Source organism: Podarcis erhardii, assembly GCF_964252035.2.
Source record: "Podarcis erhardii genome assembly, chromosome: 15".
Lineage (NCBI taxonomy): Eukaryota > Metazoa > Chordata > Lepidosauria > Squamata > Lacertidae > Podarcis > Podarcis erhardii.
The window spans coordinates 39,588,149-39,609,565 of NC_138505.1; the positions used below are offsets into that span (position 1 = coordinate 39,588,149).

The 21,417-nt window shown below is 46.2% G+C and overlaps 1 protein-coding gene across 10 annotated transcripts in view; it reads left to right on the plus strand.

Moving 5' to 3' along the window:
- The first annotated feature begins 1,775 nt into the window (after positions 1 to 1,775).
- Positions 1,776 to 21,417, plus strand: part of CAMKK2 (calcium/calmodulin dependent protein kinase kinase 2) — a 52,771-nt gene continuing 33,129 nt past the window's right edge. For 7 of the 10 annotated variants that reach the window (XM_081842255.1, XM_081842260.1, XM_081842261.1 and 4 more), the window contains exons 1-2: positions 7,690 to 7,778; positions 19,736 to 20,318. In XM_081842255.1, the coding sequence (XP_081698381.1) occupies positions 19,785 to 20,318 (534 nt within the window). In that variant the 5' untranslated portion in view covers positions 7,690 to 7,778; positions 19,736 to 19,784. Of the gene's footprint in view, positions 1,931 to 2,892; positions 2,916 to 4,932; positions 4,956 to 7,689; positions 7,779 to 19,735; positions 20,319 to 21,417 lie in introns of those variants that run through there. The other 3 variants (XM_081842257.1, XM_081842259.1, XM_081842258.1) reach the window with 3 other exon arrangements.

Sequence of the window (21,417 nt, forward strand, 5' to 3'; positions counted from 1 at the left end):
TCTACCTCGGGATTGATCTGGCACTTCTGCTGGTGCAGAACGCTGTGACTTGGTTGCTTGTTGGGGCATATTTGCCTTGTTTACGGGGTTTGCATCGCTGTCAGTTTGCTAACGAGCCAAGCTCAAGGTGTTGATACTGACTTAAAAGTTCCTGTACAGCTTGGGACCAGCTTACCTGAGAGACTGCCTTATCCCTTATACACCCAGAAGGTGGCTGCAGTCTGCAGGAGAGTTTCTCTTGCAAGTTCCAAAGATCTCAGAAGCCCGCTCTGCAGAAACTCTGAGCAGGGCTTTTAGTGCGGCTGCTGCTGTCGTATGGAATAGCTTTCCCCTCAAGATACAACACACACTCATTATCCGCACTTCCTGGAAAGAGTCAAAGGTATTTTTGTTCCAGCAGCCTTTCCCAGCTGGATAAATGGGTCTTCACCATGGTTTTAATCTTCTAAATGCACTTGTTGCTTTTAAGTGTTTATTAGGAGAAATTCACATTAAATTGTTGAGAAATTTTCATGATTTTTTAAAAAAGAAATTGATGTGGAAAACTGAAGATAGGAAAAATAAAAAACTGAGAGACCTGAAAATGGCAGATTTGTCTATCCCTGGTGACTACAATATGCGAAACTGTTGAGTGAGGTGGGATGGGTGGAATAGAATGGAGTATCCTGGCAGATGGGGTAACTGGCTTGCTAGAACCCTGAACAGAAGTGTTCCACGTTACCACATATTGCTGCAGGTCCTCTGTATCGGTGCCCTTTTCATTTACATATATGCAGTCTTCGTATCCAGCTCAGAGCCACGGTTCCTGCCATGACCACATAACAGCGAGAGGGTGTTTACCCAATGGACCATGTTGTGTTTGTGTGTGTTCCTGCAAGACGGGTTCAAATCCTCAATGGACGGCCTTGGGAAATCATCTGTGCCTCATCTCTCCCACCAGCAAAATGGAAATTAATAATCTCTAGGGGTGAGAGCTGTAAAATGCCATGTGTGCTTAAATGACCTGATCAGGGGAGCTGCTGGCTCTCCATTCCTCTCGCTGGGAGGGAGAGGAGGGGCCACACACAGGATAGACACACCCTGGGTACTCCTGTCTTTTGGACTGGCCTGACAAACTGGGATTGGCGAGTTCTGAATCGACTCATGTTGGCCCAAACTACTTTTTCTTATTTGGCAGCTGAATAAAAGGAAAACCACTGAGTCACAGAGCCCTGCCACAATTCTGTGTCAGAAAATTGGTTTTGCATTGACCATATATATTGGGGCAGGGTAGCCTTATGGTTGACTCTGCATGTTATATAGGAACTTCTGTAGCATACTACACTGTAAAGGCCATACTGAGCGGCAGAGCGCCTTCCCTGCAAAGCAGCAGGTTCCAGGTTCCGTCCTCTGGCACCTCCAGGTGGGGTTTGGAGACTCTTGCCTGAAACCACTGCTGGCAATGAGTGTAGATTATGCTACATTTGAGCCAAATGGTCCAAGGGTCTGAAAGCAGCCTCCCATGTTCCTACTTCCTTTTGATTGTCTTAGCCTAATGCATCTTTCAAATCGGCTCACTCCAACCATGTAAGCATAGCCAGACTGAGTCCCAGCCCCTTTTGGGATGCTTACGGCTTTGGGAGGGTTGTTGTTGTTTTTTTAGCGCTGCCAATGCAGCTTTATGATTAACATCCTTTTTTGTTGACATAGTGCTGTTGGTGTTGGCAGGCAACCCATTATTTTCAAAGCTAAGAGTGCACCTGTGTTCCAAAGTCCGTTGGAGGCAGACTAGTTTCCAAATTGCAAGCTTTACCAGACTGCTGATATAAAACAGTCCTGGAGGATGTGTTGTTTTTATTCGTGCATTATTGAAAACTTGTATGGCAAAGTCCTCCAGATGCGACCTGGGAGCTGGAGAAGAGCCTAGGAACAGCTTTTAGCACATGCAAAGGTAATGCAAATCTGTCTTGAACAATTGTTTCAGCGGAAATGTAGCTCTGGGGTGTCCGCTTTTAAGTAGGCCACCCCCCTCTTCGTTAGAGTCGGTGTGTCTGGGTAGGAGGAACGTTTAACATCTTGGCATAGCCTTGGAAGCAAAGCAGCCCAGTGGAAGGAAACCATCAGACTGTGTAGGCTCCTCCAACCTGTAGGTTGCATACACAGCAAATTGCCTATTTTCAAGGCAGTAGCAGTATTGGACTACAATTGTAAGCCTACTTACTAGAAATGAACCCCGATGAACTCTGCAAGATTTACTTTTAAGTAAGCATGCATACGATTGTATGCTAGCAAGGGAGATGTGAAGCAATCCAAGAATCACAAATAAAGCATCCCTGACAGATCAATCAATCAATCTCACCATCTCTATACATGGTGATTTACAAAGAACAGGTTTGACAGGTCCCTGCCCCATTAAAAATGAAAAAGAATAGACATGGGGTGCAACATATGAGAAGAATATGCAATTATTTCAAATGTACTTTGGCTTCATTACAATGGGTATTGACACCAGCAATTGGTTTTAATGGCCATTTTTCTCTTAATACTTCTGATATTTTAACTTTGTTTGTTATTGGTTAATTATGATGGCTTCATTATCTGCAAACAGAAATACTGAATGCTGGATACAAATTTGTAAATAAATAGTGACCCACCAGTGTTGGTTAAGCATTGAAACAGGAGAGTTCTCCTTTCAACTACTTCCTTTTTTGTGTGATACCTGATCAGTCCTTTTTACACATTTAACCCCCCCCCAAGGTACCAGTGATTTAAGAATGGCTGTGGACCTTTGAAGGAAATATAGCTGAAACTCCAAGTGCTAAAACTGCACCTGCTTGGAAGCTGTTGAACAAAACAAAACGCTCCCTGTCACACACAAAAACCCAGCCAGTAGCTGCTGTCCAGTGCTGCATATCTTTGGATATTTGCGATGGCAGGTGAGAAAAAACAAAGCCTCCCCCTCCCCAAAAAGTGCTTTGGGTGTGTTTAGGCAGCAGGCACATGGTTCATGGAGAAGCTACAACATTGTTCTGCCTGGCATGTTGCCCTTACCAAGCCTCTGAGCAAGCTGGTGTCCTGTTTTTTGTTTTTTGTTTTTTTTTTTTTGACTGCCAGTTTGAAAATGGAGTTTACCTTCAACAGTGATTTTTTTATTTATTTAGAATTTAGAGTGATGTATGGAACATGATATGCAACACCCATTTTCTCCCCTGTCCAGCTTGTATCCATGATAGACGTGCCTCTTGCCTTGCCATTTACTTCTTATTTACTTATTGCCAAGAGCAAACCCCAGCACTGAATTGTTTTAACAGTGGGTGTGGTGTAGATCTACCTGAGAATTATGAAAGAGACTGAGGGGGAGAAACTGGAGAGAATCGGTCAGCTTGTCCCTTGCCTGTTCTTTCGGTGTTGATGCCTCAGGAAATTTAATGTAGGTTTTACGCATTCTGGTCTGCAGGATTTCAGGTGGGACATTCCCGGCCCTGCCGGGTGTTGGCAGGGATTGAACCTGGCCTGGGACCTTCTGCATGCAAAGCAGATGCTGTAACTCTGAGCTACGGCCCTCCATCTTTCTGCTAAGGCTTTCGCCCAAAAATATTTACAGTACAATAATCCTGGTTTCCAAGCCCAGTCTTCTTGGAATTTTCAGAAGGGAAAGCTGTTAGCCATGGTAAGCTGGGCCTTTGCTTTTTCAGAGAATGTTTGGAGTTGCTCTTGGAAGAAGCATGCAGGCTGTTGTATTTTCATAAAAACAACTGCTTTGTAGACCTTTTTTGAGAGGAGGTTCTGTGTTAGTCTTTTTCATCAGGAACAACAGAGAGCTTTGTGGCACTTTAACCAATTTATTATGGTATGAGGTTTTGTGGGCTGCAGATTAAAACGGGCATATTTTACGATTGTCCTCTGCATGTATGTTTCTATTACTTGTATCAAAAAAAAGTGTACAGGCAGACAGCAGGGAAGGACCCTGAACTAATATTCTTATATGCACATTTATTATTAACAATATGATTAATTCTCAACTTAATCTTTCCATTGCTTTTATAAACTTCAAACAAAAAAATGATGTGCACTACTGTCATATTTTCATGATGGTTTACTAATCTCTGGCGTATTCTCTGAGCTGGAAATTTTCTGTCCACCTCCCTACCCCAGTGACCTACCTCACAGGGTTATTTCTAGCCAGCTAGTATTGTAAATGCACATTTATTATATCTACGTAGTTGTGGTTTGCATCCAGAGACCATGGAAGGATGCGCCATGGGGGGTGAAATTAAACTGCTGGAGGGATGCCGCGCTTGCTGCGGCTGTAGAGACCCAGGCGCGCGAGAGAGACATGTTGTGTTGCAGCCGGGGCAGGCGGAGGCGTCGGGTTTGGCTGGTGCAGACGATGCCCTCCCATGGCGTTTCTCCTCTCTGCGCTCCTCCTTGCTGTGATGATTCTAATGCCATCCCAGTCCCAGTCTCTGGCTTGCTTTTGCAGTCGTGGGTTGAGGATCGCCAGGCAGCCAGCTCCCTGTTCTCTGATCTGTATCTGCTGCGCGGGGGCTGCTGCCTCTCCGGCTCCCCCCCCCCCGCCCCCGCCCTGCGGCTGGACAGCAGAAGGAGAAGCGCAGCGCAAAGTGGGGGGGGGGGAGCAGGCATGGAGATGGAGAGGGAGGGAGGGAGGGAGCCCTTTGCAGGAGGGAGGCGCCCCATCCCGGCCGCCCTCCCTCCCTCCCTCCACATCTGGGCCACTCACGGCCTCCCTGGGCGGCGCGCCTCCTCCAATGGGCGGCGCTGCTGCCAGGCCGCTCTCACTTTCGGCACAGGAAAAGCTCCCGGCGCAGCCAATGGGCGCGCAGCTGCTGCTGGCATCTGGGGCGCCGCGCGGGCGGGCGGGCGCGCAGCTCCCGGGATCGCGGCTGCAGCAGCAGCAGCAGCAGCAGGGCGGGAGGAGCCGCCGCCGCCGCCGCCGCCGCCGCCGCCGCCGCCAGGTAAGGGATCGGGGCCGGACGCGCTGCTGCCTCCTCTCCAAGGGCGACGCGTTTCCCGCCTGCCTTCTCGGCGCCCCCCCCCCCCCGCTTCCGCGGTTTTGGGGATGCTCGAAGGGCGGCAGGATCGTGCCTTCCAAGAGAGCCCGGCGGCGGCGGCGGGATTTCAATTTGACGAGGGCCTTTTTAGCCCCCGCCAGCTGCGCATCCCTCCCGCCGCGAAAAGGCAGCGGGCGCCTCTGGATGCAGCTGCCTCGGCCGCCTCCGGGCATCTGGTCTCGGGAGGGGATGAGAAACCCGGCGCACCCCAGGTTGCCCGTTCGCCCTTCCCTGGGGGAAAAATTGACGGGGTGGGGGGAGGTGGAACCCCAGGCGTTTTAGGCTGCCCATCATGTTTTGTTTTTGTCCTTATTTTCTGCGTACCGCAAGTTTTTGTCAGGGGGCTGCTTTCCGCCCACGGAGATCCTGGGAGATCCAGGGCTTGAGTGGAAATGTCGAAGTGATGATTCCGTGTTGGATTAAGTGGGTGGAGGGGGGTCAAGTTGCGCGGAGGGACAGAGGCTGGCTTCCCCCGAATTATGCGTTTGAGGTTTCCAGGTTGTGCTGGGATTTTGACAGCGGAGGCTCTAATGGGGCGGGGGGGGGGGGGTTGCAGTCTGGTGTTCTGGATTTCTCACTGACCTGCTTAGCTGTGCAAGAGGATAGAAATCTAGGAGAAGAGACCCGTTAGGACCTCCTTGCATGTGGTCCTTCCTTCTTCCTCTTTGCTGTAGGAACGCAAAGCACAGACCAAGGCGGTGCTTGTGGTTGGAACTGATGTCTCAATGAGTGCTAGTTTAAAAAACCGTTGGGTTTTAGCTGAGACACAGGCAGCTTTAAAGTTTTATTTCTCACCATGCGATGAAATACCTCATGGGCTGATTTTCCTAGATCGAGTGTGCAGGCCTGACTCTGCCCCGGCTCCCAGCGCACACCCATCACTTGGCAACCCAAGTGGAGTTACTCTGTGAAGGCAGCGCAGAGGTTTGTTCACACCTGACCCTGAAGTTCACTGCTTTTGTGTGTATGCGCAGTTGCTGTGAATGCGGACTGGAGTGTAAAATAGGCTTTTAAAAAAGCGGAATGCCTTTTCTCTTGCTGAAACTGATCTTGAATTCACATGGGAAATGTAACTGCCGGTTTTAAATATTGTTCCAGTGTGTTCTGGAGGAGGAAGGGGCATCCCTTTCCACCTGGTTCACTTCGCTCAGGGTGACAATGGTTTGGCAAGGCTTGGCAGATGAGGATTTATTAGCCCTGATGTTCACGACACACTTTCAATGTGGAAATGAGAGAGCCAATTCCCACTCACCCTCAACTGAAACTTATTGTGGCTGCTCCTTCACAGACATCTTCCCAGTGTGACAGTTATGTGGTGAAGCCATATCAGGTTTTGGAGAGCATGTGGTAGAGGCCACAATGGTTGGTTAACATTCCCCCGGCTGTTTGCTCCTCCCTGCCACTTTGGGGAGATTTTGATGCAGGCAGAAATGAGTGATCCTGCATTTGAGCTTTGAGGGAGTCCTATCCTGTGAGAGGAGGGTTGTACCATCTTTTTGAAACAATAAGAGCTGCAAAAGGTATTAATTAATATGATGGACCTTCCTTTCTATTTCTCATCTTTTTGTGGTTTCTCACTGAATAAATAGAATGCCACTGCAACAATGAGGCCTACAAACATGATTCCTTGGAATGTCTGTTGTCTTTAGAGGAATTCTAAAAAAAGATCACCTCCCTCTCAACACCACCTGAAGACTTACCTGCATGACCTGTTCAGGCTCTGTTAGCATTGGAACAAGAGTGGTAGCACAAGGCCATGGAGTCAACATTGCTAAGATGCTAGTTTACTGCAGCTTTTCCAACAAAAATATGTGAAAGTGGGCAGCTTTGCATTGCTTGAGATACGTTTTGATATTCTGTGCCAGTTTTTGCCAGTCTGGTGCCCACCGGGCTGATAGGAGCTGCATTGCAAAACATCTGGAGGGCCCCAGACTGGCAAAGGCTGTTCTATGCTTTGCCTTGATGCATAAGATCAGAATCATTTAATTAATTAAGTTAATTATGAGTTTTGAGAGTAAGCTCTCCCCTTATTAACAGTCTTACTTCTGCTGAGAGTCAGCTTGATGAGGACTCTGAATTTTACTATTCTGAGAAAGGGGGGCAATAATGTTTCCTCTCTCCCTCCACACTGTTTTATAAACCTTTACCATTATCCTTATTCTCTCTCTTCCCCATGCGCCTACCAATGAGTTTTAGACGTCTTTTATGAGTGAAGACTCGCTTTTGTTTATCTTATGGTGGCCTTGAAAAGTGTTTTTTTGTATACCAACCAGCAAGCAAAATGTATTTATTATAATTACGTTTCAATAGATGGATCCAGCTATCTTGATTCTAAAGGATTTAACTGCTGTGCGTTGAACAAAATGGCTGGTTTTGAATCCTTCAGAACAAAACTGGAATCCAGTGACTATAACGACCTTGTGTGTTTGGAGCAAGTGAACTGTGATAAACTGAAGAGAAAACAAAGGCTCAATTTGTCCCCTTTTAAAATCATAATAATGATAATAATAAATTCCTTCAAGGAGAACTTTTTGTGCTTTCCTTCTCTCTGGTTCTTTCTGCTTCTCTCCCCTTGTTTCTCTTCTGTTTTATCTCTCAGTTTTACTTCTTTGCAAGCTACAAAGCTTTATCTCTGCAGATTCTCCACATTCCCATGAGCTGACTTGTAGTCTGACCGTTCCTGAAAATCCACGTGGCTCGTGGGATATTGTCAAGGCACCGTTGTTGGTGTGTGTGGGCTGGTGCTTTTCCTTATTCTTTTATTTTTTATGATCCTTTTGGTTTAATTGTTGCAAGATCATCTTCACACAAGGGGCTCTCAGAGTTTATACAGTCAGCCAATTCAAGTGGCAAGTCCTGAGCTTCAAGTTCCATATGTGTGCATGTCGGTAGGAATTGTATGGTTGAATGTTCTCCATGGAAACAAATACACACACACACACACACACACACACACACACACACACACACACTCCTTAATGCACATAGAAAACAAATATGTCAAGCAGAAGCGTTCAGCCCAGCCTGTATGAAGGTGCTAAAACTCAGTGGTAGGACATCTGCTTTGCGTGCAGAACGTCCCAGTTTCAATCTCCAGGAAGAGCTGTTCACCGTCAGTGTAAACAATAACAAGCCAGATGGAGAAATGATTTAGTGCAGTAAAAGCCAGCTCTCTATGTTCCAGTTTAATTCAGCCCTTTTATTCAGAACAATGAAGACTATAATCTTCTTCTTTTTTTAAGGGAATGGTCAGTAGTTCAGTGGTAGAGCATATGCTTTGCTTGTAGAAGATCTCTGATTCAGTCCTCAGCATCTCCAGGTAGGGCTGGGAGAGATACCTCTTTGAAACCCTGGAGAGTCACCTCTCGACACTTCCAGCTGTATTGAGCTAGATCAGAGGTGGCCAACTCCCAAGAGACTGTGATCTACTCACAGTTAAAAACTGGCAGTGATCTACCCCTTTTTGAGGTTCAGGTCAAAGTTGTTGAGTTTTTTAGGAAGCCCCATTTTTTGGGGTGCAGGGCAAAAGTTTTGACCTTTTTTTTTAGGGAAGCCAAAGTTTTTGAGCTTCTTTGGGGGGAGCCAATGATCTGCCACAGATTTCCAGTGATCTGCCTGTTGGACGTGCCTGAGCTAAATGGACAAGCTGTTTGGCTTGGTATAATTTGGCTTCCAGTGCCAATCTTATTTGTTGGGGGATTTGGGTAGGTGTGTTTTTAATGGCACATTAATATGGCACACTCCGCTGTGAATGGAGGTTCTGTTCAGCTATCATACCAAATAGACATTGGTATCCTCCTTCTCCTCAACCCACATATTTGTTTGATCCAGGAGTAGCCAAAGCTGCACTCTTCATATGTTGCTGGGCTGCAGCTCCCATCAGCCCCAGCCAGCCCTGTCTAAGGTCAGGCATCATGGGGGCTGGAGTCCAACAACATACGGAGGTACACACCTTCCCCAACCCTCTTCTTAGTATCTTGGGGCAGCACATTGCTTAGACTAATTCTGCATTGTGCAATCGATTCCTTTCCTCTGCCTCAGTTCTCATCTTCATTAGAGAACCCTGATTTCAAGGATTTTGGGAGAGGGAGAAAAGCTTCTTCCTATCTCCTCTGAGTACTGGTTCTGGGGAGAAAGGAGGGGCACTAGAGAGGTTGGGGTGACTGCCTCCATGCCCTGTTTCTGGGCACCCTGGAGGCAACTAGATGGCCATTGTGGGGGAAGAGGATGCTTGGTAGGGTAGATCTTTGCTCTGATCCGACTGACTTCCTTTTTTTAATTGCATGCATGTAAGAACAAGGCAGTTAACAAAGGCTGTTTACTTCCTCCCTTTACACCTACGAAGGAAGAATGGTAAATCAAATTGTGTGAATATTTGGAATTAGCAAAAATGACAGAAGTAATTAGAACTCAACAAAAACCAAAGGTTAAAAAAGGAGTGGGATGGTTTAAAGAGTATCTGGAAAACCATTTTTCAGAAGTGTAGGGGGACCAGTCCCCTAATAAACACCCAATCAATCTCCCCACTCGGAAATTGAAATTTTTGAACTAGGATTCTCTTAAATCCTCGTAGATTGGGCAAGCGTAAGTGGTGGGGTAAATCGTCAGGCACATGACAGCTATGTGGGCATCCTCTCTCTTCAGAGGGGATCCAGTGACAGCATCCTTCAATTACGGCAGAAAACATGGACTGGAACCTCAGCACTGTAAAGGCTTCTCTCCATTCCACATTTATCATGCTGGTTACGTAGTGAGAGCGAGGGGTCTGAAGTTTGGCAGAAGTGGTCAGCACAAAAGTTGCATTTTAAAATATGAGATTTCAGGTGGTAAGAGGCTATCTCAAAATCTGAAAAGCTCAGAATGCTGAAAAAGCCTAACACCAAGGAAACTAGCGCTAATACACCCAGGAACCTCACCAAAATGCTGGAGAGGGTGCACCTCCACAGGCACATACCTTCACATGTGGTGGGAGTGTCCCAAAATCCAACTATTCTGGACAACAGCCATACAAGAAATATGTAAAATAACTAAGCAAGTATTAGACTTCACCCCAGAATTGGCCCTACTAAACATCTTCCAAGACAACAATGCCCATTTACACCACAAAGAACTCATAACCCACCTACTTTCAGCAGCCAGAAACACCATAACCAGACACTGGAGAGACCTGTCAGGAGTAAGCATGGACCAATGGTACCAAATAGTATGGGAAACAGCCCTACTAGAAAAATTAACTAATAAACTGAAACTGAGACGGGGACAAACAGAAGAAGACACCTTCACCCCGGTATGGCTCCCCTTTATCACATACACAGCCCAACAGGACAATGACAATAAACCACCAACAGCATACAAATCAATATGGCTAACCTGATCCAAAACACCCACCCACCTCACTCACACACGAAAACAAAGATCACCACAGCCAATCACAAGCAAACAATCACATCCTAGGCCAACCCCAACCTCTCTCACCACCAAAGGAACACAAGTGAACAACACAAGCACGCTAACACCAAACTACATACATTAAGCATAATAGAAACACCGCTACCCGACCCCACCCCCATCCATCTCCCCTCCCTCCACCCTCCTTTCTTTTTTTCCCCCTTTTCTTTTTTCTTCTCCCCCTAATGCCTCAACAAATGAAATGGATTTGTAAAAATGTTACATGGGGGGGGGAATAAGAGGCATTACACTTACACTGTAAAACAAGAAAACCCTTAATAAAAAAAAAACAAAGAAAAGAATGCTGAAAAAGAGGCCATACATGTCAATAACTTGTATTTCCTGATTCCAAGACGGAATTGCATTTTAGTTCAGGCTCAACATCTTGTTGAAAGCAGAAAATACTAAATTGGGCCCTACCCCCCCCCCCTTTTAAATTTTAGCCAGTACCTAGGGGCAAGGATATGTACCCCTGTCTTCGCTGAGCAAAGACCAGCTTCCAAACAGAGAATGGAAGACTCTGTTGCCTTAGGGAACTGGGGTATTTGTCTGGATTTGGCACTGTTTTCACATTCCACCTGTGTCTCTGCATAGCTGTCAGGCTCATTCAAACTGGCCTCTTTTGTGCATTTATGTTTTCCTTTAATCTGGGGAATTTATTTTTAACACACGCCCCTTGCTACTGTTTGCATTGTTTCCTGAGGCCTGTACTTTTTCAGTATTAGCCTGGCAGTTCAGCCCTGTGCAGCCTTTAAAAATAAATAAATAAAACTTCCATAGCTTTTGAGCAACTGCCTGGATATAATGGGTTTGCGGAGGTTAATGGGAACAGAAAGAGTTCTAACAGATGCTGCTTTAACCTCATTAAAAACAGATAAAAGTTGCTGGCTCGTGTAGGATTAGGCCGTCCCGGTGAGTCAAGAAAGGTTTCCAAAAAATGGCGTTTTCCCTTAGGGATTCTAGGTTGCGTGTGAGGGGCAGAAAACAGAGTAAAGAAAGGAAACTTAAAGGCAGAAGTTGACTGAAGCCATATTGCTTGCTAGGAATTTCATAGGCCAAGTTTGATTGGAAAATGTGAGGCCTTAGATTGGTCAAGCCTTGGTTTTCTTGTTGGTTGACGTAAGGAGACAAAGACGTAAAATTATTCTACTTTAGACTTGGTCAAGGAACCAGGTGCGGACCTGCACATCAGCGTATGGCATCCACCATAATTGTTTCCCCACAATGCCCTGGAGTAATGCCTCCACAGGCCTCCACACCTGGAGCCATCCTTGACCAGTAGTTTCCCAACTTTGTAGCACCAGGAATTGTGGTGGCCTGTCCGCCACAGAAGTACTACCGTGTGTTGTAGGAGATTCCAGAATGTATGCCAGGGTGCTCACTGTTTAGGTGTAGGTGTGACCTGCCTGTCCTGATGGACATAAGAAGAGCTCTCCTGTTCCGACCACTCTAGCCCCACATCCTGTTCAGAACAGTGGCTAAACAGAAGTCTCTGGGAAGCCCATGTGCAGGGCATAAGCACAACATCACTCTCCCCACGTACAATTCCCAGTGACTGGTATACTGGCTCCAGCAGGGCAGGTAGAACCCAGCTAGCACTTTGTCTAAACCTCTTGTAGAGCCATCCAAGTTGGTGACCATGGCTCGGTCTTGTGGCAAGGAGTTCCGTAGCTTAACTATGCACTGAGGGATGTCCTGAATCTTCCCAGTGTTCAGTTCCTTAGGATGATGGCAGAGTCCATTAATGGTGAGAGAAGAAGAAAAGTCTATCTACTTTCACCATGCCATGCAACTTTTGTATACATCTCCTGTGTCCCCCCTTTGCATGCCTTTCTTCTAAGCTACAAAGCCCAACATGTAAACTTGGAGCACGTTTAATGCTGTTCACTTACATGGTGCTGTTCACTTACATGGGTAGGCAACCTAAGGCCTGGGGGCCGGATCCGGTCCAGTCACCTTCTCAATCCGGCCCGTGGACAGTCCGGGAATCAGCGTGTTTTTACATGAGTAGCATGTGTGCTTTTATTTAAAATGCATCTCTGGGTTATTTGTGGGGCATAGGAATTTGTTCATTTCCCCCCCCCCCCCCAAATATAGTCTGGCCCACCACATGGTCTGAGGGATGGTGGACTGGCCCACGGCTGAAAAAGGTTGCTGACCCCTGACTTAGAGCCACTTCAGGAAACACACTGTATTCTCCAGTGTTGCTGTACTGTAGGGGGAAGATCAAATAGTAGTGGGCAAATATAAGACCACAGCTGCTGCTGCTGCTGCTGCTGCTGGTGGTGAGTTTCAGGAATATTCCAAGTTCCACCCTGAGCAACTCGCTTTCATGGGCAAAAGCAAGTCGCTCATCCATTTACTTTCAGAGAGATCCCAGAGCATCATAGAGAGTTGGAAGAGACTGTGTGTCATCTAGACCAACTCCCTGCAATGCAGGAATCTCAACCTTTGAAGCACTTTGTGATCCCAGTCAGCACTAGATAAATGCTAAGTATTTAAACCTTTTAATACTATTTCCAAAGGTCTTTCTGTGTCTGCCCTTGAAGTTGGCTTTTTGCTATTCTACCACTTCCCTTTCTGGTGGTAATCTGACCTCTACCCACTTCCTGTGTCCCATCCTGCCCATTGCCTCCCCCTTTTTGGTGCCATTTTTGGTGCGGGCTTCTGTGTAGCTGGGGGTGTACAGCATTGTGGGCACTGTTCCCAGTTAATGGGGTAACTATTTTTATGCACTGGCTGGCAGAGCTCCCAAAACACAGACCCTGAAGTAAATGGAAGACCAGCAGGGTGGGGGTGGGGATATGCTATGTCTTTGCTTTTGTGTGTGTGCATGTGTGCATTAAGTGCAGTTACCAGAATCTGCTCTTAAGTGCAGTTGTGATTGGTGCATAAGAAAGCTTTTGTTCACCATGAAAACAGCTTCAGCAGTAGCGATACACCAGGAGCAAAATCTATTCTACAAATTTTTCAGTGCAGTGTATGGTGGCTTGTGTGCTAGCAATGGATGTATCCGCACTAGACGTTTACTCCAAAATTACAGTTCTCTCTCCCCCCCCCTCTCTCTCTCTTTCACACACACACACACACACTTTCTGTATGCTCACTTGGCCTCCAAAATGGCCAAGAGGAAGAAATTGGAAGTTCCCACTTCTTTGTTGACCATTGTCAAGTGTTGCGTCTGAACCCTAAACTCTGGTTGGTCTTAACTCTAGTTAGTGAAAGCAAGCCAGCTTTATAAACTATGGTTGAAATTGGCTTGTTGCACTACTCGTACTTAAGAGTAACCACAGTTTGTCCTAGTTCAGATGTCACCACAGGGCAGGTTGTGGTTAGCCTAAAGTAGAAGCTAATGCTTCGGAATTCCTCCTCATGGCAGTGCCAGAGGAGAGGAGGAATAACTCAACCATAGTTTACAGTTATGTGCAAACAAGGTGTCTGCCCAACCTGCAGAGCCAGTTCACATACACTGCGTGTCAAGTGCTTTGAACACTCACAAAAAGTGGTATAAGTGCTGAGTATTATTACATCGGCATGCATGAGAATTAAAATATAGAATACAATTACAAATAAATCAACCAGATAACAGAAACAAAATCAAGGATCAAAATTAAATATTCATCTCAAAAATTATCAAAATTAAATGCTTCCCCAACTAACCAATCAAAATGAACCAATTAGCCAAAATGAACCAACCCCCAATTTTATACCTATTGTTGTCAAGTATATTTTTCCCGCCCCAAATGCCCAACAGAACCCTTTTTAATATTTTAAGATGCCCAACCTGGGGTTTCCTCCGGGTTTCTAATCCAAGCATAGAACACTGTTTTCTTTCCTAGTGTCAGAAGCAGCAAAGCCGTGTCCATGCGCCTGTGGCTCAGGCATCTAACTTCAAACCATTTGGCACAATATGCATTTCAATAAATCTTCTGTCTATTAAATGGACACAGATGGAAGGCATGACTTGTTTGCCTTTAAATCTTGGGCTTTGTTTGTTTCTGAAGTGCATTGTTGGCCCTGCTGGCTGCCTCCACTTTATACCTCTGTGTGCCAGCGATTCCAAGAACCTTTTGCAGCAAAATGTTTCCTTTTGTCTTTCTTCACGATGCCTGTTTAATCAGATGGTTCCCTTTGGCTCTTAGAGGCCCTGGTTGCTGAACCACATTTGCCAAATGAATTGAAGATTTGATACAAGGATCGCTCTAAATCAGAATCCCAGTCCTGAGGGTCTCTAGATGAAGCAGGGGAGGAGATAATTTAATACTTGTAGCATGTTACAGGTGTCATTTCCTTGACCTGCAAAACACAGGTGATAGAATCTTGTCTAGCCAAGTGGGAAAACATATGTTTTGTACAGTTATACTTGTGTCTTGCTAAAGGATTTACTGATTTGTTCTCTTAGGGGTGTAAAAATTGTTGGAACAGCATCACATGTGCTAGATAACTAGATTTTGATACAGGTGTAGTGCAAGATTCCCTCCTTACTAAAAACGAGGAGTTCCCGGGAACAATGTGCATCACCCTAGTTCAGGTATGTCCGTTTTGGGGGCCTAATCCGGCCTACTGGTTGGTTTAATCTGGTCCCTGTGGCAGTTTATTTCCAAAAAAGCTCAACAACTCTTCAATCCTAAAAAAAGGTCAACAACTTTGGTTGGCCCTTTGGTCGGCCCCCACAGCCCTTCACTTCATCAAATCTGGCCCTCTTTGAAAAAAGTTTGGACACCACTTAGTCTCTCCCTCTAGGCTTCTTTTTTATGGGCAGGTTCAAGGTGGGTGGTCCTTCCTCAGGCTGCCCAGAGCTGTGTCCTTTTCAGCTGCCCTCTGCACACCCAGTGTCTGGTACAGCAGGTTTGCTGAGTTTTCCAGGGGTCTTTAGAGGAAGCCACAGAATAGCCCACCCCTAGAGTAGGCTGCTCGTTGTCTCTCAAGATAAATCTGTACTCCAGAAAAGTCCAGTGGCTCAGGCTGAAACATGGGGGCTGACTTATAAAAGAGCAGAGGGCTGGCTGTCCTGCCTATTGTAATTCAGAAACAGTGTGCCTCAGAGATCACATTAGTGCAGACAGCACCAAGACTCCATCCCATACTCACTGCGCTGAGTTGCCCAGCCTCCAGGGCTGACTTGAAGTCTCCAGCCTTTCCTGACCCCCTCCAAGTAGCTGGAGGACAGCTTGAATCTCCAGGTGGGCAAAAGTGCATTTTTAAAAAATTAAGAAGTCTATGTGTTCAGCTTAGAAGCTTCAGCCTGGCAGGATCCAACTGCAATTGCATAGACTCTTTTTACCCCAAGGGGGGAATCTATCTGTTTCCGTCTCCTGTCTCCCAATTAACCTCTGTTTCCAGGGCCCAGTGGTGGGGGAAAGCGCAGAGGAAGTCTCAGCGCCCCTAGGTCTCAGGTTTGGGCTCTGAGATTTCAGTGTCTGGGATGCTCCTGAGCTGGCGACCCTATCGATCGTGGTTTCTACTTTCTTTGTGTGCTGGAGGGTGTAATCCTGCAGTCCCTTTAGGCTGCTGTTATCTCTCTCTGGTGCTTGGATGGTGTATTTTTGGTCCCTTAAGAAACGTCAGTCAGAGAACTGAGTTTGCTGTTGGTGTGTGTGAATGTATTCCTGCTACGAATTACATTGCCTTTTCCCACTTTAATTTTAACATGTCAAATGAAACAAGAGGGTGGGCAGTATGGAGGGTGATGGCAATCATCCATTTTTACTTTAAGGGAAAATGGTTGCATTTCATGCATTTTATTTGGTGCTTGAAAAAAGCAACTGTGCAATTACAAAGACTTGCCTCTACCACCCACCCGATTTTAATATATATCCATATAACTGACATGGAGCTTCTGCTATACTGATTTAGAGTTGCTGGGCCAGAGGGCACTGCTTTAACAGGAATTTTAATTTTAGATAAGTGTCTCTCTAATTTTAATGACTGCCTTTCCAAAGTGTTAAGTATGACAAGAAAGGGGGGGAGTGTGTGCAGGGGAGGAAACAATTGCATGTGATCTGCCTTCCCTATTTTTGCGAATGACCTTTTGACAACCTGGGAATTCAGAAAATAATAGTTATTATAGCATGTCTTTGCTGTAAAGGGACCCTCAAGGTGAACTTTAGGGGGAAATGGTTTTATGAAGTGCATGACGACTAAGGCTGCATATATGCACATATATGGGGCATACGTCTTAGTAAATATGATTGCACCGTAAATTGCACTATACGTAATTGTACCGTCAAAAGCTATCAGCCATGATAGTTAAGAATGGAGCCTTCAGTCTTAGGAGCAGTCTACCTGTGATAGGGTTGCCGTATTTTTAAGCACCCCAACAAAATTGTTAAGCTTTTTTGGGGGGGAACCTGACCCATAAACAGCTTTTTGAGCTGTTTCCTCTGCTTTTTTCATCATGTTGCCTTACGTCTGGGTTTTTCCTGACATTTTGCCATTTTTACACCCGGAGAATGACATGTCAGGAATTTTCCTGACATATGGCAAGCCTAACCTCTGAGTAACAGTCACTGGAAGCAGGCAGGAGAGGGCCACCTCTAGGCTGATTTGGAGCTGATTTGGACAACAGCAGCAGCTTATAGAGTCATAGATTTTTTTAGTTGGAAGGGGTCCTGAAGATCATCTAGTCCAAACCAATGCAGGAATCTCAACTAAAGCATCTGTAGCAAATGGCCACCCAATCTCTGCTTAAAAACCTGTAAAGAAAGGAGAGACCTCCACCTTCTGACCGAGTCCCTTCCACTGTCAAACCACTCTTTCTGACAGCAAGAGTTCTTCCTGAAGTTTAGCTGCAATCTCCTTTCTTGTAACTTGAAGCCATGGGTTCGAGTCCTACCCTCCAGAGCAGGAGAAAACAAGCTTGCTCTATCTTCACATGACAGACCTTGAGTTATGAGAAGATGGCTATCCTATCTCCTCTCAGTCTTCTCTTTTCCATGCTAAACATACCCAGCTCCCTCAACCGTTCCTCATAAGGCTTGGTTTCCAGATCCCTTACAAATCTTAGCTGCTGTCCTCTGTTCCAGCTTGTTATACAGGATAGAAGTATATGACATTGGTTGAAAGTCGCTCTAAAGTTGTATGCCGAATCTCCCTAGGATTAGCAGGAATGAAGTAAATCATGCTGAATAAGCAAATGCTTGCATTATGCTCCTTGGAGAATTTAATTTTCTTGCTTCCGAAATATTGTTCAGATCCCTAGCACAGAATCTATAGATTGCACTTGTAAACTGGCAATTAAGACTGCCAGTTACCCTGAATTTGTCAATTTTGAGTTGTTAAGCTGTTCTGTCAAGTGAGTAGTTTTGAGCTGTCTAGAATCCCGCTTCTACCTTGGCTTTGCCCACAACCCACCAGAAATGGTGGTGGCTTTGCCCCTGACCTGCTGGATTCAACCCGGCTCCCCCTTGTAACCAGTTGCTTTCTCCAGGGCTCCATCCACGTTCCATCACTTTCAGCTGTGATCCTGCCTCCTGAAGAGTTGGTGTTTTGGATATCCAGAAGAGTTGGTGTTCTGGATAATCCACAAATGGCAGAATTCTTTTGAAAATAATAATTAAGTAAGTAGGAATGGGGGTGGTGATTTGACTTGGTTTGCATTAAAACCCAAATCTATCAGATTCACACTTTCTTGTGAAACAGTACGAGAGCTGAAGCACAGCCATTCTGTGAAAATGACACTTGTATGAAATTTGTGATGCAGTCCTTTAACCAACCAGTGTTTACAAACGGCATATACCGTACCAGGGGAAAGTTGCATACAAATGCATATATTAGGGAAAACAACATACAAAAAATGCATTGTTAGGAGAAATTGCGCACAAATATGTGCTTATTAGGAGAAATTCACTCTAGAATGTGGATGAATTTTCATGAGAATTTAAACAGAAAAGAAAAAGGAACACAAATTTCTGCAGGAGTGTCAAGAACTGAATTTAAGAGGGAACTGAGACTGACAGCTCCACACATCCCTCTCGGCAGTTGTTCTGGACTTTCAGGAAAGGGACGAGGCTGGCAGGGATTGTCATGATGCAGATACAGGAGAGGCAGAGGTGGGTGGAGTAACTCTGGAGACAGGAGGAGCAGGGTGGTATTATAAAGGCAAGCATAGTTTGAGGACAAATGGCTGTCGGGCTTGCTGTGCTTTAGAAAAGCAGTGATCACCTTTTTCGTGTGTGCAAAGGAATGCACATGAAAGAACAAGTACGATTTTGCATTTTGAGGCTCACGCAAGGAGGCCCCTCTTTCCTTCTATGCCACTGAAAGAGACTTTATAGCTTGAAATGCCTGGTTGGCACAGTGCAGAAGAGAGGGCCAGCTGCCCCATGAGACTCAGAGAGGCAGTTGCCTCAGGTGGCAACAGATCCAGACTCCAAGGAGCGCATCGTTCACCTGTGTAGGCGGAGCAGCTGCTCCATTTTCTCTTTTGTGCCAGACAGCAAAACATCCCGGCTGGTCCTGACAGAATATAATTCTTTTGTGCAATTATCTGTGTTCCTTGTCCTTTATTGATGTGAAGGTATGCATTGTTTGTGAACATTAATGTTTACATTCATACATCATATAGGCCGAAGGCTGTATAAGATTGTTCTTCCAAAGTTATTTTTCAGCATTATGCATGTGGTGTAGAAATACATTGTGCAACTTGCGCAATCTGGCTTCATTTTTTGAATTTCCCAAGTGGTCAGGGAATAGACTCCCTAGGTTTGTTTTGGGGACTTCCAGTTCCCCTCCGCCTCGGACAGCATGATCAGTGTTGTAACCCACAAACGTCCGGAGAACACAGCCTCCTCATCTCGGGAAAGATCCCAAGCTGTGGTTTTCTCGGTTGACCCCATGGGACAGGAATGGCGGCCACAGACACCTTCTGGGAACTTGTGGGTGAGCAGGGCCAGAATCCATAGTAGGTGCAGCAACAAACATAAATGTTACATTTGTACAGTAGGCTCATTTCTACACAGAGAAACTATGCTCCAGGCAGTCAGGTAGGAGTTCAAAGACACTTTCCAGCCAGGCAAAAACATGTTAGGGGTGTGACGACGGTGCGGGGAGGTGTTGCTTGGGGTTAGTCCAGACATTTGGCCCTTGGCCCTGAGGGTTTGCCACACCTGCTGTGGGACCAAAACTCCCCCATTTGCTCTTTGCAAAGACTGGCGTTGCCCAGCAAATCCACCTGGTCACATGGGAGCTGAGTCCTCTTCCGTCCTGCTAATGGTTTTGCTTCTGTTTTGACCCAGCACACAATGGATGTAGCCGCCCCACTGGGATGAAGCTGGCCAGCGCACCATGCCAACATGCATCTCCAGCAGGCCTGCCACCGCCGAGAGGCTCGTTTCCCACAATGAGCTTGGCGAGCAGCAGGAGGCTGCTGGCTTTCCGCATTGCTTGCAAGCCCTGAAGTCTACCCAGTTGGGCGAGATGGATTCCTTCGTGGTGGTGACGGAGTATGACCCTGCTTCCAGGCCTTCGCAGGGAGGGCGGGACGAGCAAGAGGATGAGGAGCCCATGGAGCCCTGCGAGGAGCAGCCGGTGGCGCAAGACCCCAGAGGGTTCGAAGAGGAGGCTTTTCCTGGGGGTGCTCTGGGGGGCCCCTTGCGAGAGACAAGGGAACCTCGAAACAAACTGAACCTTTCAAGTCGCAAACTCTCTCTCCAGGAAAGGTCGCAGTCTGTCCAGTCTCCTGGTAATGGCGAGGGCGTTAATGGACGCTACATTTATCCTTCTCTTCCTTATTCCCCAGTCACGTCTCCGCATTCCTCGCCTCGTCTGCCCCGGAGGCCGACGATAGAATCCCACCGAGTTTCTATCACAGGATTGCAAGTAAGAGAAGTGATCTCTGACAGTTTCAACACTGGGTGTGTGATTCTGTAAATGACACCAAAGTATTCCAGGGAATTTTGTGGTAGCTGCAGGGTGTGTGTGAGCAGACCCTCCAAGGGCCCCTATTTTGCAGGGACTGTCCCGGATTTACAGAAGCCATCCTGGTTTCTGATTTGATCCTGGAATGTCCCGCTTTACCTTAGGATGTCGCTATTTTCATTGGATAAATGTTGGAGGGTGTGGAGTTATACAACCCCCAAGTCAAGGAGAAAAGTAGCTATATAACCTTTAGAAGACAACCAAAGGTGGCCCTGTATAGGGAAGTTTTTAAATGTTTTATTATGTTGGAAGCTGCCCAGAGTGGCTGGGGCAACCCTGTCAGATGGGCGTGGTACAAATAATAAAATTATTATTATTATGGAATAGGACATGCCTATTTTCATCAGAAAAATGTTGAAGGGTATGCATGAGGTGTTATTGGGAATGGCCGGAAAGCTTCAGTGTATGTTTCATGGTATGATTTCGGAAATGTAGAACATGTGATTTCAAGACTTAACCATGAACTTCCTTTGCATTGTTACGTTAGTGCAGCTTGCAGAGTTCTCACAGACTTGTAGCACAAAACAGATCAATATAAGTCCATCATAAACAAATGGGAAAAGGGAGAAACATATTTCCTCTTATGCTTTCAGTCTGTACCAAGATAGCCCCTCCACACTGACATAGGTGTGTCGGAGGGTGACACTTCCTCCCTTGTTTAATTAAGTCTGAATTGATACTGCACGCAGTAAGAGTGTTCTTTTTCAGCAGCAGCCCCCCAAAGCACTCTGTGATGGTGGGCGGGGTGCTGTGAGGGTCATTTGAAGCCAAGCTGCTCATGAAGGGGGAGTGGAAGATCTCCAGTGCCTCACCACTGTCATTCCGGATACCGTAAAGAGCAAATATATTAGGATGCTTTTCTTTAGTGACTCTTATGAGAGTTGAATGGATGGGGTGGGTTCACGGGTGTAGCAAGGGGGGGGGGTGCGGTAGGTGCGGTCTGCCCCGGGTGCCCCCAGCAAGGGGAGTGACAAAATGGCGGGTAGCACTCACTGCTGGA